Source organism: Lonchura striata, chromosome 7, assembly GCF_046129695.1.
Source record: "Lonchura striata isolate bLonStr1 chromosome 7, bLonStr1.mat, whole genome shotgun sequence".
Lineage (NCBI taxonomy): Eukaryota > Metazoa > Chordata > Aves > Passeriformes > Estrildidae > Lonchura > Lonchura striata.
In genome coordinates, this window is record NC_134609.1 from 14,892,466 (window position 1) to 14,918,878 (window position 26,413).

The following is a 26,413-nucleotide window of genomic DNA, read 5'->3' on the forward strand; positions in this document are numbered from 1 at the left end:
TATGACAATGTTGGTATTAGTCTGCAAACAAAATGTTGTGGTTTTTTTCACCAACTTAAAGCCAGTGACATCTAGAAGTTAAAGCTTTCTTCACAGTTTTTTGGCTTAACTTTGCTGTTATTATCATCAGGATGTTAAGCAACTAAATAATTGAAAGCATGGGACCTTTTTATTACCTACTTTTCCTGCCTTCTCCCTTTTAGTGTGAAGATTTTACATAAAATTCATGTGCTTTTTATGTTTCAAGTGTTTTGGATCTTTTGTAGATGGTCTGTTCTTGAGTGCCAATGAGTGGCAAGAACTCGGTATCTTTGGAAGCAGAAATACTGCATTATATTGTAAAGATTGTTATGTGTTAATGCTCTGAAGCTGGGAAATATTTTTAAATTTTGAATCCCTCAACATAAAAGAGCACTTTGCTATATCATATTCCTGAAGCTGGATAACACTCAAAATTTGGGGTTTCTGCAGACATGATATAAAGTAGCTAAAAATGTTTGTAACTGCCACAGCTTAAAGGACCTTGACACTAGGGATGTAATAATGTTATTTTTAATTACAGTGCAGCTTACGATGCCATCCTAGAGCGGAATGTTGCAATCAAGAAGTTAAGCCGACCGTTCCAGAACCAAACCCACGCTAAAAGAGCCTACAGAGAGCTTGTTCTTATGAAGTGCGTTAACCACAAAAATGTGAGTGTCGTGTCCTGCTTCAGATCTTGAAGAATTAACTGGAGGGTTATCCTTTGTAAAAGTCTGGAAAGTGACTTCAGAGATTTCCATTGCATAATTGTATCTCCATGATAAATACAGAAGGGTCTTGCAGAAGAGCTGTAATTGACTAGTTTTAATACCTGCCCAATCTTTAAATACCCCCTTCAAACTCAACAAGAGTCAGTGTTATATTGCTGAAATTTGCAAGTAGCTGTCAAATAAGAGTACCATGGTTGGTAAGTGCGTCCTACTGCTAGACACATAGGAGAAAAAAAATAGTCTGTAATACCTTTTTTCCCCCCGTGAATAAATGGGTTTAGAATCTTATGTTGTGACAGCAGTAGCTGTCCAGTATTTATGAAGCTGTGCAGTAGACAAGATCACAGAAATGGGAAGCAAATAGCTGATAAATTTATTGGAGTTGAACTGCAGAACGCTGGTGTTGGCCATTTTCTTCCTTCAGAGTCAGATGTGTGCAGTCATCGTTACCTTCTCTTTTAATCCCCCATCAGGAAGATAACATTTCTTCTGGCTGCTAGGGAGGGAGAGTGTCATAGGAAATTTACTCTGTCTTGTGGCTTTTTGGTAAAATTTTGTCATTTTTCTCCTATGTGTTTATATGTGGATTCTCTGAAGGATGTTCTAGCTAATAGTATAATTTGTATTATGATAAACTACTGCAAGCCTGCCTGATTCTTGATGAGTAGTAATTTGGCCTCTTTCTGTACATCCCATCCATTCTTAATGTAAAATATCCTAAAGCATCTGTAAGATCCTGTTTTTATGTTTGGATGAAGCTGTTTCTTTGCCTCAGTCAGTGGCAAAGTAGTATCTTTTAGGGAGTCCTTGTCAGGTTTAAATTTTATTATTCATGTACAAAACAAATCTTACCAGGTCTTCAGACTGAAAGTAGGAGGAAGGGCAAGAGTGACTAAGCTCCTTAGGTTTTAAGGTTTGAATATCATCTTGTTAACACACAAGAGTGTCTTTAGATTATGTGATTTGTGGAAGAAAAATACTCCTTTCTAAATCATTTGTATCTGTTTATATCATGTTAGGCCTGGTTGAGCTGCTGAGCATCCTGAGCTTCTATGTATATTAGGAGGTTCATATCAGAGTAATAGTAACCAGTTTTGAAATGTTGGCTCTGCAGCTTTGTTATTGTTGTGGTACAATTACCCTTCCTCTCCCCCTCCCTGCAGATAATCGGCCTACTGAATGTGTTCACACCACAAAAATCCCTGGAAGAATTTCAAGATGTGTAAGTCAGATTTGAGCTAAAGCTGAGAATTTATTTTTAAAGTATTCATATGAAAAGACAAACAAGAGAGAGAATACAGTAAAATGGCAGTATTATCTGATTATTCTTTTTTTTCCTTCGTAAGCTACATAGTGATGGAGCTCATGGATGCAAATCTTTGCCAAGTGATTCAGATGGAGCTGGACCATGAACGAATGTCCTATCTTCTTTATCAAATGCTGTGTGGTATCAAACATCTTCATTCAGCTGGGATTATTCATAGGGTAAGTGGACTAAACAGTGCAATTTGCATTGCACCTGGTTTTACCTTGAGTATTTAAAAGATAAAAGAAATTAGAATTAGGAACTTGAAGGGTGTTTCTTAGCCTGTCCCATTGGCAGGGAGAAAAAACTGAAAAGAAATCATACCTTTTTCCAGGGTAATTCTGGAATGAGCCTTTTGAATGTTTAAATGATTTGATAATAATCTGCATAGAGCAAACTGAACATTTTTGCAGTGAGTTGCATTACCTCCTCTAATTCTATATCATGTTCTACTTTAGTAGTCATGGCAGGAAAGGATATCTGGAAGCATCTCTGCCTTTATTGTTTTGGTAACCAAACCTGAAATTCCATCTTTGGAAAGAACTGCCTATTTTATTTCTTCTCTTTACTAGCAGAGTAATGAATAACTATCTAAAATGTCCAGATAGGATGATGATGATAAAGACTTGTCATTGGAACTTGGATAACACCTGTGTGTCACAAATCATTCACTCAGATGGTTAACAGGCAAAACTGACTACAGCTTTTCAAATGGCATGTGTTGCAATCTAGTTGAGACTTTGAATTTAACATTGACTGTTCAAGTGAGCATCTTGTATGTAATGGTGTATAGATTAAAAATTGCTTGAGGTTGTCTGGTTATAACTTTTTAAGTATAATCTTGTTGGTTTAGGAAATGGGAAGCTTATATTTTTATAGTACTACGTTTTTCATTGTGACTTTTTTAAAGAGTTTAAGAAGTTTTCATTTTTGAAGCAACAGAAAAGATTTTGTTAACTTTAGTGATGTGGGATGGTCTCAGACCTTACTGCACAGTCTTCCTCATGATGTGCACAGGAAAGCAGATCACAAATGGCAATTCTGTGCACTGCCACAGGATTTGGTTAGGATGCTTGTCCAGGTCAGTGGGGTCTCATTCTCACTGGGGTGTTGAGTGGTCTGCAAGCTGGATCTGCAGTCTGACATTCATGATCAGTGTGCCATCTTTTCCTCAGGGAAAATTATTTGAATAGAAAATACAGCTTGAATGGGCAAATGCTGCTTCCTTTTGCTCAGCTAGTTCTAGTACTCATCAGCTGCTTCATTCCAGTGAGGAGCTCAGGGAATGAAGGTGAAACCTTCCTTCTTTCATGCAATTTCACTGAACTGCTATGTTGGAAGAGATGAGCAAGGGAGGGAGAAGCATTGCCTGCAACCAGGCATTGTACCTGAATTGGTCTGCTTGGTCTACTTGTGGGTGTTTGAGATAGGTCACTTGGGCCTTTTGCATTGTTCTGGGAATGCTCAGCAAAACTAGATTGTTCTGCTTACTATTGCGGTGCTATATTGCCTATGACTGAAAATATGCAGCCTGTGGTGTTGTGATGTATGTGCACGTGGGTCTGAAATAATGGTTTGAATCCACTTTCACATTTCCTCTGCAATATTTATGTATGCAAGTTTAATGCTGTGCATTTTCCTAGATCTTTTTTTGTTTTGGAAAACAGTGTATTGTCTGGACATGCTAGAGTAAGTAAAGTAAGAGTGTCTCTCTGTGGATCTTAGCACAAGCTTAAGGGACCTTCTAAAAGTGTGCTTTGCCTCAGGGTGGTTTGTACTCCTCTGAAGTGGGCATTGATCCTGTAGAAGTTGTGGATAAATTTAAACATTTTTACATTTATAGAAAAGTAACTACATAGGTAGTTGGGCAAGAGTGAAGACAGCTTTGAGGATAGAATTCCTGCCTCTGTAAATATGGGTTAAGTCTTTGAAATGCTTCCTGTCATACAGGGATAAACTATCCTAAAGAGACTAAACACAATTGCTATGTAAATAGCACCATATGTATGCATGAATGCTTTTAAAGGACATGTGCAGATACTTTTGAAGGACATTTCACTTGCATGTCTTCCTGGTAGATTTTCAGCTGACAGCTTCTTCTTAGACTTTGTTAGAAGATTGAGGATATTCTGGCGCAGCCTTACCTCCTGAGTGCATTGTGCCTTTGGCTTCAAGGTGTGAAGTATCATTGTTTTTTTTCTCTGTGGAGGAAGCTGAACAAAACCTTGGAGTACAAGGAGGGTGTCCTTCAAAGGGCCATGTGTCACACAGACCGTGTGGCTGCAGCGGTAGCTCTTTGTACCATGCTACTGGGCTCTCAGCACCAGTCCTTAGTGTCCAAAGCTAATTACTTTATTGAAACTTCTTAAACATGGCCTTCAGTACTACTATGGCTGCCCAAAAAGCAAGCTGGCTATGACTTTAATATTCTACTTTAGTGATCTCTAAAGCTTTAAGCTTTTTTTTGGTGTTGGTAGTTTCACATGCTTTTTAACTGGGTTCTTCAGCTTCTAACATAGCTGTGGTAATCTCAGCATCTCAGTAACTTTTTCAAAGCATGTTGAATGACTGAAATCACAAAAATCTGTATTTGTGCCTGACGGCACTGGATACTACTTACCATAGAAATAAGTGGGTTTTTTTTAATAGCAACCTAGAGACACAAGGAGCAAGGCAGAGATCAAACACAATGAGTTTCAGTAAACTTCACCTTGAAGCTGTAGGGGCAAGCTTAGTTTCCACATCAGTGGGTAAAGATTTGACCAAAACTTTGCACTGACTTTAACAGATGTTGGCCAATCAACATTACTGTGTTCCAAACATTTTGCAGAGAAGCAATTTTCAGGCAATATAGAAGTACACATTCATTTATATTTCACAGTCTGAGGATGAGTGATCAGCACTGCGGATTTGTGCCTCACTGACTTTCTGAGGGACGAAGAGTGGCTCATTAGTCTCGCATGGCAGCTCTGAAACATTGAATTCTGCCCGACTTTGAGTACTTAACAAGGGGCCTAATTATGCAAGCCCTTCACAAATCTTCTGTTAGAAAGAGAAAAGCCCCCCAGAAGCCTTAAATTACCCTCCAGAGATGTCCTTGTCTCCTTGTCTGGCTAATAGGGAGACGGTCCTACAAGAATCTGTTTCTTAAGCACTGACATTTTACATTTTCAAAGTTCAGTGAAATATTTTTCTGCTATAGGTTCTGGTTGTATTTATCCATCATAATTAATTTGATCACTCCCAAATGAACTTTTGAGTTTCTGTTTATTTTAACAGAAGATACATGTAAGAGATGCAGGTTTTGCATCTCTGCATGAATTTCATTGTAGTATAAGTCAATTCATAATTTTGATCCTAGGCTTCATGACAGCTACATGGTGTTCAGAAATAAGAATGGACAACATTTGGTAAGCAAAGAGAAGATCTCTTAACATTTTGAGTGTTAATCCTGCAGCTTTGGGGAGGATGAGTGTAGTTAATACCCTGAGCATGCATCTGGCATTCTGCAATGAACATCCTGAAAATCAGTGTGTAGAAATAAAGCTGATAATAAAAAGGACTGTAGCAGAATCTGAAACATGGCATATTAAATGGCCAGAAGGCCTTATAGAATTAATAGAATAATAATAGAAGGCCTTATAGTATTAATTTAAATTAATTTGTGGTATTTGAGAATGTTTTAAGCTAAAGTTGTCTGCAGAGTCTTTGTGTGGAAATGTGTGAAATGCAAGACTTTTAACTAGTCATTAAAATTCTGTTGTTCTGGAACTCTTTGTTGTTTCCTTCCTATCTTTAATGCAGTTTTATTAGCCATTATGAGGAGATTGCTGAAAGCCATCTAAGTACAAATGAAAACTACATAAATCTGGCAGAAATCCACTTTTAGGTCTTTATAACTAGATAGGGCTACTTATTAAATTATTACTACTCAGGTGAGGGAGTCCTCTGTCACCTCTCAGGTTTTTCTCTCATTAATCTCAGTAGAGTGTGGGGAGGAAGTATCTTAGGCTTATTTGTATTGTCCCATGTGCTATGAATGATCTTATGATTGCAAAGTTATTCTGAAGTTACTCTAATATTTACTCTGTGACATTCAGGTGTGTGTAAGATCCTGTTGTGGTGATGAAGGAGAAAGCCACTGTAGTGTTTGTATAAATAAATGTTGCAAAGGTGCTATTGTCAGTAGGGTTCAAGTGTAGAGAATAGTTACCATGTTGCTAACCCAAGTGATCTGAAGCCATGTCAGCATGTTCCGCTTCAATTTAAGGATTGTGTGAATTTTTGGCAGTTTTTCAGTGGTGCCTTTTTGGGTTTGGTTGCCAAACTTAATATAAAACCTAGTCATACATTGGAAACTAATACCATGTGGGAGAAATAAATTGATTCAGAAGAGGTAATGTAACCTTAACTAGCAAATGAACCTTTTACATTCATTATAATTCTAATAATTCTTGTATCAAGATAATTATTGAATCAAGTAATTGTCATGTTACTTGTGTTCTGCATTGTAGTAGTAATTACTGTTCCAGTGAGCAGTTTGTAGACCTTTCCTGAGAGCTAACACTTCTTACTAACCTCAATTTATTTCAGACATTGCTAACATATCTTGTAATGCTGGTTGTATTTTCCTTCTTTAATTGCTATATAAATCTACAAGCACAATAAAGGAATTAATTCTGTAATCTGCTGAATGCACATAAATTAATGCAAGGGGAAAAAAGCTGCAGTTATAGCAATAACCTAGTTGTGTGCATGGGATTTAATGTTAGTAATATTATCTTTTTAAAATGTGAACCACAGGCTACTTTGTGCTTGTCTTAGCAGTCATATATGATGTTTCTTTTTTAAGGATTTAAAGCCCAGTAATATAGTAGTAAAGTCAGACTGCACTTTGAAGATTCTTGACTTTGGACTGGCCAGAACTGCAGGAACTAGTTTTATGATGACGCCTTATGTAGTGACTCGTTACTACAGAGCACCAGAGGTCATCCTAGGGATGGGATACAAAGAAAACGGTCAGCAAATATAGTCTTTCTTTGGCATAGCTTTATTTTTTATGTTTGGCACACCACATTTTACATGTTAATGTTTTTTTCAAACTGTAGAAATTTTATAAATTAGTCTTGTGACCAAAATGCAGATTCTGGATACACCAATTTGTTTATTCAACTCAACCCATTAGAAAATGTTTGCATTTAATAGGAGAAGAAATCGAGGGCCTTGTTTGTTTAAAACTTTAAATAACTTCCTTTTTAGATTACATGACATCCAGGAAGAACTGGAAATATATTTTCTTAATATGTGATATGTACTTTGATATACCTTCATCTGACTTTATTCCTGGTGAAGATGTAAATGGTAATTCTTCAGTAGATAAGTGTGCTAAATTCAGTGCTAAATAACTCTATTGGTTATGGCCTTGCAGGAGGTAGGGAGCATAAATCTACTGAGGAACAAGCAAGTTAAGATTACCTACTGTGGCATTGCTTTTTATTAAAACCAACCTCCTTTAAGCCTTTTGCACTAAGTTCTTAATGTTGCTGAAGAAAAACTCAATAATATATTTGAGACAAGCATACAGAGAGTACTGTCAATATGACAGATTCTTGAGGTCCATGACAGATTTTTGAGGTCCATGACAAATTCCAAGGGAATTTTACTTCACATACACTTCCTTCTCACCATACTTGCTCTGTGACCAGTCTGCCTCTCAGTGTCTTCTACAGGAAAATAAAAAAGGTCTGTCATTTGAGGGAAGCACATCATCAAATACATTGCACCTTCAAGGAAACGGCTAGTGGCAGCCATTAGGAGAACCACGTGCGGTGTCGCTGCTGACGCACTGGAGCAGCCTGGTTCTGCTGCCATTGCACTGCTGTGTGTCCCCGTGCTCAGGCAGCTCCCTCAGGCTGGCAGTGCCCACAGCTCACCTGTGGGTTTCAAACTCTGCTGGCCAGGCCTCCAAGGAGGCCTTGAGCTGTCTCCTGGGGATGTGAGGTGTGGTTGGTTCCTCATCTCCTGACACAACTGAGGCTTGCTCTGCCTTTCAGCATTCCTCATAGAGTCTGCAAACCTGCCTGGCAACTGCATACCATTGCAGCAATTGACTTCAGGCTGTGTGAATGGTGCCAGCAATGAGAGAAGCCAGCTCAAAGGAATGAGTAGATCTTTATTGCAAGACTGAGATACTTACTTGTTTAGGTTGTTAGTGTGCATGAGAGAGCCTACATTTCTTTAAATGTACTCCATGGTTGACTGTTTTTCCTGTAATCTAGGAATCACAGGCTGAGTACAGCAAGTTAGTTATTTAATTCCTAAAGTTTTCTAGATTTGGAAATTTAATTTTGTCTTTTTTTTTATATTGGCTATTTAAGAGACACTAAAGGAAAGTACCTAAAGTTGTAGTAGCGAGTCATGCAGATGCCTTACAGAAGGAATTTATAAAGTCGGAAGTTTTCTGACTCAGATCACCCGGTTTAAATTTTTCTCTTAAATAGTAAGTAATTTTGGGTTACAAAAGCGTGAAACATTCTTTCCACTACTGGAGTTAGATTGTATTCTAGAGTATCCTGTCAAGCTTGTGACAATCCTATTCCTTATGGAAGCGTGAGTTGTGTTGTGCATCATAAATAATAATTTACTTTCATTTGAAAAGCTGTCGTGTCTTCCCAAAGCCAAATACATGGTCACTGAAATGAGAGTGGCACTTCTGGAGAATGTAAATGTATGGAGTGAATCCAAAGACAATTGCATTTCCATACATACTGCTCTCATTAAAAGGCAGTTTATGTGAGCTGTTAAGTCTTCTCTGCCAAGGAGTTTGCGGAGCTGCCATGACAGCGAGATGAGTATCAAGGATGCACTTAGAGCAAGAACCATGGGCTGTCCAGGGGCCTCACCTGTTAGTATTGATGCCTATTATAGCCCATTACACCCAAAGTTAAACTGTGTGTTTAACTTTTAGTGTGGAGTTAAATCTTGAAAATTGACAGTTTCCTAATGGTTAGGGGTTGTCTGGCAGTTTCCTGCAGTTTGTGCCCTGCTGAACTTGTGGGAGGATTGCAATATATATTTTGGTGATTGAGATAATGTACTGCAGGATGACATTTTTTTGGAGCTGTACTACATAGAGACAAAATCTTCAATTGTTTTAAAACTAGAAAGCCCAAACAAATACATAGAGTTAACTTTCATGTAGGGTTTGTTACCAAAGGATGTTTGGGGGTGTCATATTAAGAAACCAACTAAAGGATACCAGAACTGTTTGTGCACATACTCCTTAACAGATTTATGCACTGTTATGTCCATGATTATCAGGAAGGCAACACTGAAAAACAAGGAAAGCCTTAAACACTATGAAACAACTACTGTTAAGTTTCCTACTAGGTAGATAGGGTTTAAACTTCATTTTCACATGGTATTTTTTCTCCTAGAGTTTTAAAAATCAGTAAGTTCACAGGCTTAAGAATAAAATGGATGCTTATGACAGCAATAGATTTTTTTAAAGTATTTTTCGAATCTGTAATGAGATTTTAGTCTTCTGTAAAAGTATTCACAGTAGCATTGGTTCAGCTTGCTACAAAAGTTAGAGACCTGTAGTTAGAGAGATCTTTGATTTAATGAAAGCAGCAAATCAAAACACCACAAAACATCTCAAGTTTGATTTTGTAGGGATACAAGAAGAATGGTAACTTTATCATGTTGGACAAAGCTAATTACAAGAGATTTGGTTAATTTTGGGTTATGATGGTAGGAGGTTGTTTGCAGATAAAAAAGTCAACATTCAGAATATTATTTTAAAAGTCAAATGCAAAACTTGGCTTCTTTGATTCTCTAAGCCAAATAATATGTACTTAATATTTGAAAAAAAAAATTAAAGGAAAAAGAGCTCTAAACTAAGGTGTTGACAATATTTTTTTAAATGAGCAAGGCCCTTAATTTTGACCTATTAATATGCACAACTATGATCTCCTATCCTATTATCTAGATACTATTTTAGAGGAACTTTAATAAATAAAGGAGAAGGAATATTGAAAAATAAGAAGCAATATTGCTTGCTTGGCATTGTTGAGCTCCTTCAGAACATTTACATAAAATTCTTACTATACAATTGTTGTCACTTAAATTCCCCTCTTATCTGCTTAATTGAAATTCCAGTGTCTTATTTGACATAAAAGTATTTATAATAATAAAATTTCATTGTTATGACTTCAAGAAAACTTTTGCATATGGAATTAACAATACTTCTGAAAGTAACTACAAAAGAAATTGGCTTACATATACAAAGTAAACTTGTCCATCTTTATGTCTTCTGAGTGATTTATTTTAAGGTAATGTAGAAAATGCATATTTTTAAAAAATTGCTTTTAAGTTTTTCTTTTGTATAAAATGTTATTTCAGTGTAACTGGAGACATATTTTAAAACAAATTATTTGAACTGAAAATGTAGGAGCATACTAACATTGTCATTAACTGATCCTCTAAAATTCTAAGTGATCTTTTACTGATTCTGTTTGCTTTTTATTTAAAATGAGAGAGAGATGCATGGTAATCTGACTTCTAGGAAATACTTGATGTCAAATTGTAAATCCTGTAATTCTCTTAAAAAGCATGAACTGTTTCAATAGGCAATATTTTTACACGTCAGTTTACGTAATTAATTTTAGAATTATTCCTGCAACTACAGTGGAATTACTTTCAAGGAATCAATCTGTCTGTGGTGGTTGAATCTGTTCCCTTGGCAGAGGTAGCTTTGAAGCCTCCAGCCTTGGAGAAAGTGCTTTACTCTGCTTGATTTGTGTCTCTCTCTCTCTGCTCAAGCTCTTGCTTTAGCACTACATTAAACAAAAGGATGTTTTTCTGCCTTGTATTTGAGACAGTTAAAAGCTAATCCTTACACATGGTGTATGCTAGACTGTTTTCATTGGTTAATGCAAAGACTTGCTCTTCTTCCTGTGCTGTCTCTGCAGTTTATAGGATGCAGTCACGTTATGCTTCTTTTAATTTTAAATGACCGTTTGCTTTGCTTTTCCTTCTTTTTGTGCTACAAACATAGTGGATTTATGGTCTGTGGGGTGCATTATGGGCGAAATGGTTTGCCACAAAATCCTCTTTCCAGGAAGGGACTGTATCCTTGTGCTGCTGCAGCAGGTTGAATTAGTTAGGAAGTGATTAACCTTCTTATTGATGTTGTGTCATGAAGATGCATATTGTACAATTTTTTTTTTATTAAATGAACATGGATTTTTCTTGTGATACACTTAAAAAAAATCATTTCTATTCAGGCTGCACCTAGCAGTAGGACATAGTCTCTGCTGGCCCTGTAGTTAGCATCCATTCACCTTCACTCATTTTCATTGCACATGCTTTTTATAGTCACTTCATGTGTATGTGTGTCTAGATATTTTTATTTATTTTATTTTAATAAGTATCTTTTATGTTAATGTCATTGCATTTTGTTTTCAGTTGACATTTGGTCAGTTGGGTGCATCATGGGAGAAATGATCAAAGGTGGTGTTTTATTTCCTGGTACAGATCGTATCCTTACCCTTGGTCTGGGATGTAGTTGTAAAAGGTCAAAAGATACTGCAGTGATACAATTCCAGATTAAGGTGGTTCTAATTTTAAAAATATTTTTTTTAAACTGCCTTTTCAAATATCAGTTTGCAAGTTCATTATATACCACTTGGGCAAATAGGCTTATTTTTTTTCTTTTTCCTTTTTTCCCCTCGTCTTTTCTTTTTCCACTGTAATAGAGTCCTTATCCATTACTTTTGAATGTTGTCACACTAAGACAGACTTCTTTTTGTTTAGATGGTGTTTTCTTGGAATTCACATGCATTGGGTTTTACTTCAGAATTCTTTTTTATATAGTAATTTACTAAACTTTTTTAGTACCTGAGTTAATAGTTACTATTCTTTGCATTTTATAGAGAGCGTTTACCAAAATTCCTAACCATCTTCATTAGTTACACTCTGGAGACTTATTTTTTGTATGCAGAACTGATCCTGCAAGGAGCTTTTAGAAATATCTGGTATTTCTATTGTGTGAATGGTTTGATGGTGTCTATATGGGTTGTCCTGTGAATAGTATTTCAGACAAAGAGTCTGCTCCAAACAGAACTAACACCTCTAGATCTTTGCTAAAATTAGTGAAAATAATTGGACTTTGGTATCCTATTTGTTTTACTGTTATTTTCAGACTGTTTTTTTAAGATGGCATCAGAAATGTTTCCTGCTTTTGGTACAGCGTACTGTTTATAAATTGATACAGTACCATTTAGGGGTGAAAATGGGATGGAGATTTTTGAGCCATGGTAAGGAAATCCAGAGCATCCTTACTTTCACACAGCTCTGTCATTGCATGAGCTGCACCATGCTTTGCTTTATGCATCCGGTTTGCTGGCATGGCTTTTCAGTTTAAACTTGGTGCCATACAACATAAATAGTTCCTTTTGTCAAGGCCTGTATTAAAGCTCAGCAGAGCTTGAGAATCCTTATATAGAGATATGCTGTTAAGTTTTAAGAATATAAGAGAGGGTCTGCTTCAACCCACTGTTGATTTAGATAGCCTGGAATCCAGTCTTTGATGGCAGCCAAAGATAAAAAGTTGGGGAAAATGTGAATTAGTGGATATAAAATTTTATCTGAGCTCTCCCCCAGTATTTAACTATCTGCAATTAGGAATTCCTGAGCCAAACTTTACTTTTTTTTGTTTCAGTAAAATGTATTAAGTTCTTCTGTCCTGAAATGGTCAATCTCCCCTTTAAAGTGTGTAAACTTCTCAGTTAAGATGTTCCTTATGCATCCTTGAAACCTTGTAACTTCATTCAGGTCCCTGACAGTATTGTCACTGACCTGTGTGGGCCAAGCCTTGGTCCTTTGTGTGCCCACTGGTGCTGAGTGTTGCATGTCCTTGGTGAGAGGTTGCCCAGGTCTGGCCTGAGGTACCAAGATGAGAATGAAGGACAAAGCACCCACTTGGGGTCATTCTCAGGAGTGCCTTGATGATGCTTAATAGCTTGACTGCTGCAATGTGTGTTCAGACCAGTTCTCTCGGACTCAGACCCAAGGACTTAAGTTAAATTTGTTGTGTTTAAATATTCTGTGAGTCTTCTAATATTCTGTTTCTCAGAATTATATCCTTTTCTAGCCAGAAAATGATTTTGAGTGAAATACGTGTTGCCTTGACTACACTACCATAGTCTTGCTTTGTTTCATCATGTAAGAAAGTAGTCCTAATTCATGATAATGAACTTGATACTTTATTATAATTTCCCGTGTTTTCTCTGTTGGTTATTTCATGTGCTTTTAACATAACTTTCTAGCTGAAAACCAGACACAGTGTTTTTCTTAGCTACATTACCTTAGATATTGATCAATGGAATAAAGTTATAGAGCAGCTAGGAACACCATGCCCCGAATTTATGAAGAAACTACAGCCTACAGTCCGAACTTACGTGGAGAACAGACCTAAATATGCTGGATATAGTTTTGAAAAACTCTTTCCAGATGTCCTTTTCCCAGCTGACTCCGAACACAATAAACTTAAAGGTAAAGTCTTTCTTCTGTGTGTTTTATGTTCTAAAAGTTTTAAAACTGTGATTTTTGAGCAGAAGTGTAGCTTGTTTTTTTTCACTGTAGAATCATGCTGCTGAGGCTCTAAATATTTATATCATGAGAGTGGATGAATGTGCTGACATGTGTTTGCCTCCACTTTCATATCTTCATGAGACAGCTCCTATTCTTGGAGATGTCTTTATAAAAATATGTAAATATCTATATTCTTCTCAATGACAGATGCCAACACAGTTTAGAGAAAAGTGGGGGGAGGTTGGAATAGAAGTTGTGTAGGCAGAGCAGGTCTTTGTTCTCTAGGGATGAAAATAAGGAATTTATGTTCATAATACATAGATACTCTGTAGTTATTTCAGTGACTTACTGGTTCTAAAGGCCACCTATTCAGTGGAGTCCCCTCATGGTGTTCTCTGTGGCGAAAAGCATGTAGGTAGGGGCAGTAGGTGCTTGCCTGCTGTTATTCAAGACCAGGCTGCACTGCCACCTGAGCTGTTTCACATAAAGATGTCACAACAAGGGACACTGTATGATGAAAATGGGTAGTGAAACATGTTTGACACCTTTCCCACCTGTGACATCCTCTTCAGGTTTTTTTGCCATCAAATCAACTGCTCTCCTAAACCTCATACTATGTGAGGGTTGCATAGACATTTAATTTGAACTGGATTACTCTGACCCTTCTCTTTAAAGGTTTGAAACACTGTGTTTTGTGTTCTATATATGGCAGCAATCTAAACAGAAAATTTTATTTTTGCAGCAAGTCAAGCAAGAGATTTGTTATCAAAAATGCTGGTTATAGATGCTTCTAAAAGAATCTCTGTGGATGAAGCCCTGCAGCACCCATACATCAATGTTTGGTATGATCCATCAGAAGCAGAAGCTGTAAGTTCTTGTTTTAGGTCTCTGCTTAGGAATCTGCTGGATAAAGTCATCTGACTGTGATGCTTGGTACAGCTGCTTGACAAAAGATTGTTGCATATTTCATTAGAAACTTAACTGAGCCATAATTGTTTTTATTGACATTGATAGATGTGCTTATTAGAAATAGCATCAGGCATGGGCTGAGGTACCTGTGTGTTCTTGTATCTCTGTGTTGGTGTATAGTTGCCTGTCATCTCCTGAACATATAATCATGCATCTGAAATCTTTTCTGTAGGGTTCTAATGTAGCAAGCCTTGCTTGTTTCAGTGTGATTTGATTGCCCTGGATGGGGTTCTGAGGTAGTTATTCTTGGGGAAGCAAAATGCTTTCATTAGTTGCAGGAATTGATACAATTCTTCAACTAAAAATAAGTGTTTCAGCAAAATCTGAATACAAGATCTTGAGCTTTCAGTTATTAAAAGTAATGAACAAAGGAATAATGTAAATTTTTTCCTTGAGAAATTAGTTCCAGGATAATTTCAGTTTATGAGAAAAGTGTTATTTTTTTAAAAAGAAAAGTTTGGTGATGGCCACTAAGAATAGAAAAGGCTACTTGATATAAAGAGAGCAATTATAATTCTGTTGCTCTCTAATAGCTAGATAGAAAATTTAGTAATTAACAGTAAGTAGCTAAAAAGAGCTGCTTGTGCTGGAGACTGCTACACTTAGGAGCTCTTCTACCAGACTGATCAGTTTCTCTGTTAATTATTACAGTAATGTAAACAAATTTGTTAATCGGAAGAACTTTAAAGACTGTGGTAGCATCTAAAAAACAGGCTAAGTCCAAGTATGACCAGATATATAATCCTGTAAATGTTATTTTTAAATCAGGTTCATTGAATGGTTTATTTTATTTTTAGTTTATACTGGTTCTGTATCCCTTTTGATTGCTGTATGATGAGTTAGTTTTGTTTTTCAGCCTCCACCAAAGATACCAGATAAGCAGTTAGATGAGAGGGAGCACACGATAGAAGAGTGGAAAGGTAAGAAAGGCATTTGAAGTATAATAAGCCTTTTGGGAATATGCTGGGCCCCGGGTATTATTGTTATTAAAGTTGTTCTGAGCAACATAATAGTATTTACCTGATCTGCTTAGATGTCAGGGAAACAGACCAGTACTTCACAGCTTCTCAGTTGCTGGGCCACAAACTTTTCCTGCAAAGGAGGTGAACTTGTGAAGTGACCTAAAGACCTGCTCATGTCAGTCACCTTTTGCAATCCATGGACAGCATTTGTAGGGAGGGTCACTCTTCTGGACAAACTGCTACAATTGAAAAAGATGCAGGAGCCTGAACAATGTAATGCTCAATTCGAAGGAAAAGCCTTCAGGTGTTCCTAGCTCTTCCTTTGAAGATTGCTGATTGAGTTTCCCTTACCAAAGAAGCCATTGATAAAAATTGAGTGGCCCTTAAGACTCAGCTTAGTCTCAGGTCTCCAAGCAGCCTGAATAAAACAGCCCTAGAGCAATGCTAGTGTGTTCTCAAGAGTGCCTGGCCACTGTAACCCCAGCAGAAAAGAATGTACTTTTTTACATCACTTGCCAGTTGTTGTGTAGCCTATGACCCGTTGTTCAAAATTAATTCTGAACAGTAACAGACGTATGAAATTCAAGTGGACATTTTAACGGGACATGTATTATTGATCTAGTCTTTGTGTTGCAAATTCATTTTTTGCCTTCCTTTCTCTGCATTTTCAGAGTTGATATACAAGGAAGTCATGGACCTGGAGGAGAGAACCAAGAACGGGGTTATACGTGGCCAACCAGCCCCTTTAGGTTGGTTACAATAAAAGCACAGTACAGGGCTCCACTGAGTTTTAGGTCAGGAGGGAATAAAGCTCATCAAGACATACAAAAGTAACCTAACTCAAAAATATGGCTCTTAAACGCCTCTTGAACTGAGGCACTGAGACATTGTATATTTGAGTGGAATATTCAGGACAGACATTTTTTATTGATGTGTTCAATCCCCATATCATTGTCCCTATGTAATTGATGTTTCATTGATTTAAATTCCTGACACCTCATCTGTTAAGCCCCACATTAAAGACTTTGGGCTTTATTTATTTTAACAGTGGACTGAGACACATCTCTTCAAACTTGCCAAAACAAGGAAAAGTAACAGCCATTAGGAAGAGACAGACTAATGCAAGTACTGAACTGTGCAACTGTATCTGCAACTGATTTGCTGTTTTGTTTCTCATAGCACAGGTGCAGCAATGATCAATGGCTCTCAACACCCATCTTCATCGTCATCTGTCAACGATGTGTCTTCAATGTCAACAGATCCAACATTGGCCTCTGATACAGACAGCAGTCTAGAAACCTCAGCTGGACCTCTGGGTTGCTGTAGATGACTACTTGGTCTTTTGGGGGGTGGGAGGGGGGGGTCCTTTTAGTCATTAATAGGGCACTTTTAAAATTTGGTGGTATTTTTGAGTGTTTTTTCAAAAATAATCATGGAATTCATCATAAAGTGCTGTAATTTCAAACTGTAAGTTGTGTTATAAGCAGCCACTTTTTTGCTGTAATTAACTGTAAAATATTAAACCTGGTAATTTTTATTGTGGTTTTAAAATCTGCATATTTGCTTTACTATTATGCTGCTGATCTTTTTTTACTGAATTTGTAAGATTTGTTTTATCAAAGCACATATTAATGTTGTGGTCATTACCATATGATGAATTATTTAAGATTTTATAGGTTTTCAATTTTTTAATTAGAATTTATTCCAGATGTTTTGTTCATGATATCCTTCAAAGTTTTATGCTTGGTCATACATCTGTGTCCAGGTGGAGGGAGAGAGAATTCAGTGGAGCCGGCTGTAGTTTCAGGCATACTACTGTGATGCTGGGTAGTGAACAAAATCCTCTTTTATTTTGGCCACTTGCCTATAATACTTCAGCAAAAGCAACAATTAGTGAGGGTATTTTTTAGAGAAACTGAAAAAAACCTTTGCAAAGTAACATTATCTGCATGGGTTTATGAACTTAAGAAAGCAAAGCATATCTTCAAAGCTGCAGAAATATCCAGCCTAGCAGAGTAATATGATGTTTTCTGCAGAGTTGTGGCATGCCAAATCTTGTGATCACCATAAAACATGAGGATACTTCATGAATAATACATTTCAATGCCAATAAACTGTTTACTTCTAGCTTGTAGCCTGTTTTTGTACACAAGAAATGAAGTGTATCCAGGATGTTTAGACTGACAAGAGGGAAAACAAATATGCTGTAGCTATACTTTCATGTGAGATGTGATTCTTGGGAGTTGTGATTCTTACTAGTTTTGTCTACTAAGGCAAGTACTTTTTGAGTGCTTTTTTTGGGTCAAAGAGGGAATGACATGAATGCAGTGGGGGCAAAACTTCAGCTACTCTTTCTCCACCAAAAGTAACTGATTGCTAAAAACCATGAAGTGGTAGGAGAACCTCAGGATTTCTGTAGCTAATGCATTAATTGAGCAATATATGCCATCCAAAGGGGGGAGAAGTAGTTCTGTGTAAATTAATATTTATCTCTTTAATTTCACCATGAGATCAGTGTAGCAGAAGTCTTAGCAGTGGTTCATTTTAAGTCATAAATATTCAATAAAGCTCCAGGTTTCAATACACTTTTTAAACAAATGATATATTGAGATATATAGAACAGTTAATAAATAGTCATGTAAGATGGTGCTGCTCCTCACAGAAGTATTTTAACTGTTTACATTTTATATTTACAGAATGATTTATGTATAACTGACTTAAGTTTATGTATGAGTTAAACAATCATTCAGAATTTATTTCTTTGGAAAATGCAGATTTTTACATAGCTAGGCTGTATAATTGATTGCCTTGTGTAGATGCATATTTTGTGTAGTGAATTAGAATGTGAAGAGGAATTCAAATTAGTGAAGCTCACAAAAATGGGCATAAAAGATACAGAAGTCTTGCCAGGCACTGAACGTAAGCAAATAATGTAACTGCCTGCAGAGGTCATCCAGGAGTGACTGGTGGTCTTCAGTGTGGTTCCTTCTGCTTGTTGGGTTAAAAAAGCATCTTTTTGAAGCTTTAACTGCAAGAGGAATATTTGTCTTTGCAGTGAGTTTCAGAAAAATAGAAGTGATAGTTATGCCAATGTCCAACATGTCTTTTTTATAAACATGAAGGGTTGCAAGGAATGGTAATGTCTCAAAGATAACAAAATTGATAAACTGCACAGTTGTTTTCCTGGGCTGGCTAGACTGCTGGTAAGTGCTGTGTGCGTGTAATTTTGCTTTCCTCGCTTAGATCTAATATTTCAGTATTGCCTTCCTGTTGTTGTTAAGGCAATTATTTTTGCAGGATCCTGCCAAATTGTATATTACCTCAGAACAGGCAGGACAAGTTTGGATTCATCTAGTAGAAAAATGTAGAATGTAGAAAATGTTGAACAGAGACCAATGGAACAGTCTGTTTTGTAATTTTTTTATCAAAGTTTAAGCTGTGAATTAAGCCAAAATTTTTGGTCAAACAACAGTACTCCGTTGTTATATAGGGTCAAGTGATAGTGTGGTCAGCACAGTGTAATGAAGTTAAGAATGACAAAAGTACTTCTGATGCCTCTCAGTGCTGTTAAAAACAAATTGGTAATATAGTTCCTATATAAATTTATTTAGACCCCACTGGGTTGCAGTGATGATTGAAATATTTTGAAACTTATTTTTTGCTATCACTTTTCAGTGTCCAAAATATATAGTAACTGACCTGAGCTCATAAATGCTAAGAAGAATTGAGATTTTCTTCTTTCAAGACAATGTTAGTGAATGTGTGAAACTGCCCACTGCAGCCTGTTGCAGTGTGTGAGCAAGCTGTGCTCAAAGGGATTGTTTCAGTAGGCTCAGACCTTTGTCTGTGCAAACCAAGAGTTCACTTTTGGCACCGTCTTCACAGGAGTATTGCTTTTTCTTTTTCTTAGTTTCTTGCATTTTAGCAAATTAAAGTGATGGCAAATTTCAAAGACAAAATCATATTCGGTAATCAAATTATCACAACAGCATCCTAGTCTTCACTTTTTATTTGTTGAAATATAAACTTTTTTCAGACAGGTGTACACTGCCATAGATAGCAAACAAACGGGTAAGTGGAATTCAGCTGTCTTTGTCTATTTTTGGCTTATATGCTATCCAATACACTGTACAATTTTAAAGGATTGTTAAGTTTTATTTTAAACTTTGATTTGGAATCTTAAGACAGCAGGCATCACTGAAGTGTATGCAACTTTTTAAGGCCATTCCAATCCACTGGGAGTTGATATGGATTGAATTACCATGAGCTGTCTGATCTCTTACCTCAGGTGAGGTTCAAAGTTGGGCAGTAATAGCGAGATTGATTTCTGCCTTCTCTGGGCAAAGCTGTGGCATGCAGCAGGAGTAAAGCAGCTCTCCTGTAGAAGTAGGTTGTTCAAGAACTTGAAATAGAGATGGAGTGGAATTAGTACCCTTAGAGTGTACTGGGACGCTTTGCTGGGAAGCTTTTGGTTGGTGCAGGACAGTGGGTCAGAGCTGATGTGTCGGTGTGTGTGAGCAGCTGTGCTGCCCGATCACAACTCCCTCAGCTGAGCAGATGTGGCACTTTGGGCTTTTAGCTCTGAAGAACTTTTACTATGTGAGATGCAGCAGCATCTTTCTGGGCAGGAATTCCAGCTCAACACAGCATCCATACCAGTGGTGTGGTGTGGGAGTGTCCTGTGTCCCTGGCATGAACTGTTCCAGTAGGGCTCTGCTGTCCAGGCTTGGTGGGGCCAGCACTGAGTTCCTGGGCTAAGGCTCTGGGATCGATGGATGGATGGAGCATTCAGCTCAGCAGTGCATGAAGGAAAATGTCAAAAACCTAAGGAGGATGGTCCTACCCAGCCAATAATCTGAAGTATATGACAGTAAAGGTTTCTTGATAAAGATAATGGGCAAAAGGGGAGAAGAAGGTTAACTTATACTTGGTCTTACTTTACAAGTTGATAAAGGGAGTGAATTACAATTTCTAGATCTGTTTTTATTTGCTTTTGGCAAGAGCTTGCCCATACCGTTACGTTTTCCTGTCAGTGGTTTGGAGCAGTTGAAGGAGAGCCTGTCTGCATTTTTCAGCAGAATTAGAAAGAGATTTTTATTGAAGCAGTGTGATAAGACTTTACTGCCTACCCAAATTTTCAATTAATTTACTCTTAGTTAAGGGCACTGGATTAAAGTAGTATTTTATGTGGTCTCTCTCACTCCCTTCTCTTTGTATGTCTGTGTTACAGAACTGTGTTATGAATCAGATCACATTGTGTTTCTATTTTAGCAGTTCAAAACTTAAGCTAGGTTTTCTTGAACTACCTCACACAAACTTTCTACGTTTCTTAAGTAAGCAAAGCTAACCCTTGCTATTGGAGCTACACTGAATGTGAAGAGAAAATACACCTTCTTTAGAAAAACAAACCTACTGGCCAATGTTGAGACAATATCAATATGTTTCTTATCTATTTCACGTAAGATGTTCATGTGTAATATATATATAGCCTGTGTACAGTAATGTACATCTAGATTATTGTGTTAGCTGTAAATTGGTGATTTTATTATTGTAGTCTGGTTTTGTAGGGTAAAAATAGCTTACTAGCAATGTCAGCTCATCCTTTACATTTTACAAAAGGAATAATTCTTGGTAAGCTTTGCATACAGATGAATTACTTTTGTAGGCCCAATATCTAGTCTATTTTTGAGAGTTCTTGAACTTTTATTACTAAAGTTGAGAAAAAAAATCCCACCCCAATTATTGTGATCATTCCTTTTGCCCTTCTTGAAGTATATTCTTAATTTTATTATGTCCCAAGAAATACGAAGGGGAAGATACACCATTAAATATACTGGGGAAAGCTAATTTTTTTTTCTTCCCCACATTTGATACCTTTTCCTGCTTTTCCTTTATTCCTTCCAAATAAGCTGTTGGTGGGCATTACTGAGAACATTGTGGGGTTTTTTTAACTCATTCATGCCATAGGTCATTACATGTGCACCACTGGAATGTATACATTGTTATCTAGTATGTCAGTTGGTTATAATGATATTTTAAATAAAAAAGAAAAAAAAAAAGTTTTACCACCATGCATTTAATGTTTCTTCATTGCCAGGCTGCTATGGGTTTCGTATGAATAATAGGGCTGCACTTGGAATCTTTCTAGTGAGTCCTTCCTGAGAATTCATCTCTTCTTTAATGGTAGTGTCCTGTCTTGTGTGCGAGCTCACTTGTGGGCAGAGTGACATGTTTTTTCCATTTCTCCATTCGCATGGACTTTGGATGTGCCACAGACTGTTAACAGCATTCATGGTCTTTGTGACCAGTGGAATCCATTCTTGCTTCCTGCTCCAGCCCCCTTAATTCCTGAGAATGCAGCTGCTGAGAGCTCCTGCTGCCAAAAGAGGTAAGCCTTGGGCTGCGTAGTGTAAGGGAGACTCTCTTAACACTGCATCCTGGAGAAGCCTGAGGGATCTGCCTTCTGGAGAGCTGACCTGGAAGCCTGGACCACCAGCTGAACTGGCACTTCTCCCACAGGTAAATGCCAACATAAGTCACTTCCAGCAGGGTTTCAGTGCTTCCTTATCGACTGCAGCTGCCCTTGAGCTGAGTTGGTGGTGCCTTTGTGTCCAGTTTCAAGTGAAAGGGACTTAACCACAGTGCAGGCAGCTTTGTTTATCTGGACCACAAATTTGTGGGACGCTCTCCTAGGAATATTGTGGGACTCAGAAATGCTCTTCTTTATTTGCATGTCAGCATAAAGTGCAGTAAGTTTCCAGTGATAATTTTATTACAGAGCAAGGCCAAGAGAGTTGTAGTTCTGCCCAGGATTTGTCTGGTGGCTCATGACAGAAACACTCCATAATGTTGCTGGTTTCAGTGGAACTCTCTTGTGAATGTAGATGAGTCATTAAGCTATTAATTAATTGTCCTTTTTGCATTAGAAATGCCACAAGCTGTTGAAGTTTTCTTCCTTATTCTTCAGTGTTGCTGTTTTGCTTTTTTTAAAAGCATATGCTTGTCTTGGGTTTTTTTTTTTTCCTCACTGAAAAATTTATTACTTTTTTTTTTTTTTTTTTTTTGCCTGCATAGTACTGTAAGGGATATTCCAGGCTGAGAAGATGGGACAGGTGAAGTTGTGGTAAAAATTTATCTATTCCAGGAACCTGCTGTCCCATTTAATTAATAATAACCAAACCTGCATCTGGTAAACACTTGCTAAGAAAGCTGACATTTAAATCAAAGACTGTAACAAGTGAAGGGTCTGCAAAATAAGGAGTAGTCTCCACTGCTTGCTGTGGGGACATGCATTGGCAGAAAAGAGTATGGAAACAGGAGTTAAAGCTAGCATAGCATGTATCATCTTCCATAAAGGCATAGTGTTCTTTGAAGCTGTGTACAAGTGGATCTAATTTCTTGCATAATTGCCCATATCGGGAATTTAACATAGTCCTGTTACTGCAGTTGAGGTTAACGTCCCACTGTGGTGCATTTTAATGTGAACTGGGTCCTTTGCAGCTTTTTGCCAGGTTTATTTACTGCAGTGGCTCATCTTCAAAAGCAGCTGAAATTTATTCCTCATGAACATAAATGTTGCTGGAGTACAACAGCCAGTCTGGAACTGGTTTATTTCACTCCTCATTTTGTGTGGATAGAGTTTCTTTGTATATTAAAATAAAAATATTTTGGATGCCACATTATATAGATTTCATGATCCTATCCTGGAGCTGCAAGTTTGGGACAGATGGGTTTGTTAACAGTTACCTAAGGTTAAATCCCTAAGAATTGAGCCCTGCTGACTGGGAGACTGAACACCAGATACACCAGACAAGCAGTGAATAGGACTGCTGGTTAACTCAATCTTGAGTTTGTAGTGTGAACTAAAGGGAGCAGTCTGCACTCAATACATACAGGAGATAATGCAATATAACTAGTGAAAGGGAGGTGTGGACTGTCAGGATGGATACAGTGAAAGGCTTCTATATTTTGGGTAGAAATAAAAGAAGGCATTAAAATACCCTGCCTGCTACTAGTACTTGGATTGAATGTTGCACTCTATCAGTCCTGGTGTTCCACTTACAACCATTAGACCACCCTCCAATATTAAGGTTTATTTTGTGATGACTGACCTCATACCTCCACCTACCTGCCACACTACCTGCTCTTCCAGCTCAGTCACTGTACTGCTTCTCTCTCACATTATGCATCTGATGATGCTGCTTTAAATGGCCATCTTATTCCTTAAAGAATCACTTGTGACCACTGATAATGAATTCAAGGCAGAGGTGGGAAAAAAAGATGGGGATGATGCTCACGCCTGCAGGTGGCAGGCAGCTGCTGCTGAACATGCAGGTACCTGCCACATGCCAGCACAGTAAGGAATCCAGGGCAGCTGGAGAGCCTGGGAAGTAGGAAAAAGGTCTTGAAAAAACTGAATGAACTGATGCATGTGAGTCACTGTATCACATTACTTGATGTTTCTTAACCAGGAAAGATTAGGTTAAAATTCTGGCTTTTTCTCACTTTAAATGGTTTACAATTTTTACATTTCCATAGGAAGGAAAAGTGTTACAGTGCAGTAGAAACAAATTATTTCTTAGATGTCTTAAATATTGAAATACCTGGTTATCTGTGAGATTATGAGAAGAAAGTATATCTTTCAGTATTGACTATCTCCTGGTGTGTAAAAAAACCATTCTAAGGTTACTTCCAGACAGTAAGTCATAGTCTTCTCTCTAGAAAGAAAGGAGATTCAGAGCACTTTTTCAAAATAATTAAAATAAAACAATCTTCTTCGTTGCAGTCTATACTTTCCCTTTAGCCAGTTCATGTTGTAGTGGCACTTTTTGTTAAAATTCTTTCTCCTTAGAGAAAGCTTCCTCAAGGGTGTCAAAGAGTGAACGGTGCTGGGCTCGCAGGTGAAATTCAAGCTGAATCTGGTGAAACAGTTTTCTGTGTGCAGGCTCTGCATGGCTCAGGGTGTTACAAATGCTATGCAGAACTTCTTGAAAAACATGGAAAGGAAAGTCAGCCCTGGTAGCAAATTACCAGAACTTACAGCTTCATTCTAATGCTTTTTTCTTAGCAGAATTAAGGAACTTGGGATGATGGGTTGTTTGCAGTATTCTTCCTGTCCCCTCATTTCCCTGTAAGAACTAACAACAAAAATATCAGCTGGTGTCATGAGAAATGTTACAAGGGAGGTAAGTGTACATTGTCCAGGAAAGGTTAAAGATAGACCCTCACCCTCCTCCCTTTACCCACCCTGACAACCCCCACCCCAATTGCACTAATTCCTCTTACCATAAGTTTTGGGGTTAATGTTTGGATGTCTTTTCATGATAAGAATCTTCCGTCTTCTGCCTTAATACATATATCAGCTCGGGAGATTTTTTTTTTCTTGCAGCTAATACTGCTCTATTTTTGGCTCAGAAAATGTTCAGATACCTAAGGCAAAATGTGCATATTTAAAGTTCCACAGAGTCTGTGTAGCCAATCTGATTATTAATCACAGTTTAATTTAAAGTTGCATTTTTGTGAAACACTGAAACCATTGGGTGGGTAAAGGGCAATTTTAGTGAATTGTCAAGATTTTGATATCTTCAGCATGTTTGCAGACCTTGTTTTCACAATATCATCATAAAATAATACCACTCTAGGAATGAGATATTTGAACAAACTTTATGGAGGGAGTGGGGCAAAAACCACCTCATTAAATCCATCTGGCAACTGTCCTGGCTGTGATGACAGGCTTGAACTGCCATCTTCCCAAGCACAAGTGTAGGAATCCCTCAGCTCCAGGCTCAGCTCTCTGTTGGTTCTGGGTATCCCCCCACCTTGCAGGACTTTCCACTGTCCTTGAGCCAGCAAAAGGATGGTGCAGCTGAGTCCAAAGATGGCAGCAGGACACTCTGGAGGAAAGTATGTTCTGTGGATACAGAGGGGCCCCACTCTTTCTTGGCAATCTGACACTAAATTTTCAAGCTTTATGGTCAGCAGTCTTTCCCAGCTGGCCCAAATACTATATAGCACATGTAAAGACAACAGGGCAAGTGTCACTGAGAGCACAATCACTATAGAATTACTCATGATACATGAGTATACCAGAACAAAATATGCATTTTCACTCATTTTGTCAGGAATGGGATTTTCTATACTTGTTCTACTTGGATACTTTAGCACTTTGATTCCCAACAGTTAAACATCCTAATGTTGAAAAAAACTCTTCCATTTCCTTCTGCAGGAGGTAATTTCTCTTCTCAGCATCTTCACGAGCGCGTTCAGAATTCCTCAGCTTTATCTCCAGCATCCTGTATTTTTTTCGTTCTTGGTCCAGTTCTTCTTCTAACCTAACCACTTGGTTCCTCAGGTCTGCACTTGTTTCTTCAATTCTTAAAATCAACAGAGAGGAAAAAAAAAAAAAGGTTTTTTAAAGTGGCTGAATAAATACAGCTGATATCTATAAAAACTCTAAAGAGGACTAACTTAAATTTAACATATTCTAAGAGGAAGTTTTAAAGGAGAGAACTAAATGCCATTTCATTACTGTTGAATTTAGGGCAGAGCTTATTTTATTTGCATCTTGAAAAAAATACTGCAGTCTTAGAAAACAATACTTACTTTCCAGCACCAAGCTGCCTGGCTAAGTAGATTAATTAACTCCTCACTTAGGTAGAATTCAAGTATATAATTCCAAAATAATCTTTTAACCTCTTCTCATCCTGATACTGTGTTTCCCTATATGGATATCCAGTACAGAGGAACATCCTTAGGGATCAGACAGGAATGACATCACAGTCCTTCCTCACCATCCATTTGATGGTATTTTCTGTAAGGTTTATCACTGA

At 37.5% G+C, this 26,413-nt stretch overlaps 2 protein-coding genes across 11 annotated transcripts in view; one reads left to right on the forward strand and one right to left on the reverse strand.

Moving 5' to 3' along the window:
• MAPK8 (mitogen-activated protein kinase 8) overlaps positions 1 to 21,659 on the forward strand; it is a 71,087-nt gene extending 49,428 nt beyond the window's left edge. For 5 of the 7 annotated variants that reach the window (XM_021539174.3, XM_021539154.3, XM_021539130.3 and 2 more), the window contains 10 exons: positions 563 to 692; positions 1,916 to 1,974; positions 2,099 to 2,237; positions 6,911 to 7,076; positions 11,117 to 11,188; positions 13,432 to 13,614; positions 14,396 to 14,520; positions 15,479 to 15,542; positions 16,256 to 16,333; positions 16,769 to 21,659. In XM_021539174.3, the coding sequence (XP_021394849.1) occupies positions 563 to 692; positions 1,916 to 1,974; positions 2,099 to 2,237; positions 6,911 to 7,076; positions 11,117 to 11,188; positions 13,432 to 13,614; positions 14,396 to 14,520; positions 15,479 to 15,542; positions 16,256 to 16,333; positions 16,769 to 16,914 (1,162 nt within the window). In that variant the 3' untranslated portion in view covers positions 16,915 to 21,659. Of the gene's footprint in view, positions 1 to 562; positions 693 to 1,915; positions 1,975 to 2,098; positions 2,238 to 6,910; positions 7,077 to 11,116; positions 11,189 to 11,526; positions 11,599 to 13,431; positions 13,615 to 14,395; positions 14,521 to 15,478; positions 15,543 to 16,255; positions 16,334 to 16,763 lie in introns of all 7 variants that reach the window. The other 2 variants (XM_021539121.3, XM_021539193.3) reach the window with 2 other exon arrangements.
• Positions 21,660 to 25,228: 3,569 nt separating this feature from the next.
• The window catches only part of ARHGAP22 (Rho GTPase activating protein 22), a 123,823-nt gene continuing 122,638 nt past the window's right edge, over positions 25,229 to 26,413 (reverse strand). For 3 of the 4 annotated variants that reach the window (XM_021539078.3, XM_021539087.3, XM_021539104.3), the window contains one exon: positions 25,229 to 25,957. In XM_021539078.3, the coding sequence (XP_021394753.1) occupies positions 25,729 to 25,957 (229 nt within the window). In that variant the 3' untranslated portion in view covers positions 25,229 to 25,728. The remainder of the gene's footprint in view (positions 25,958 to 26,413) is intronic. The other variant, XM_077784622.1, reaches the window with a different exon arrangement.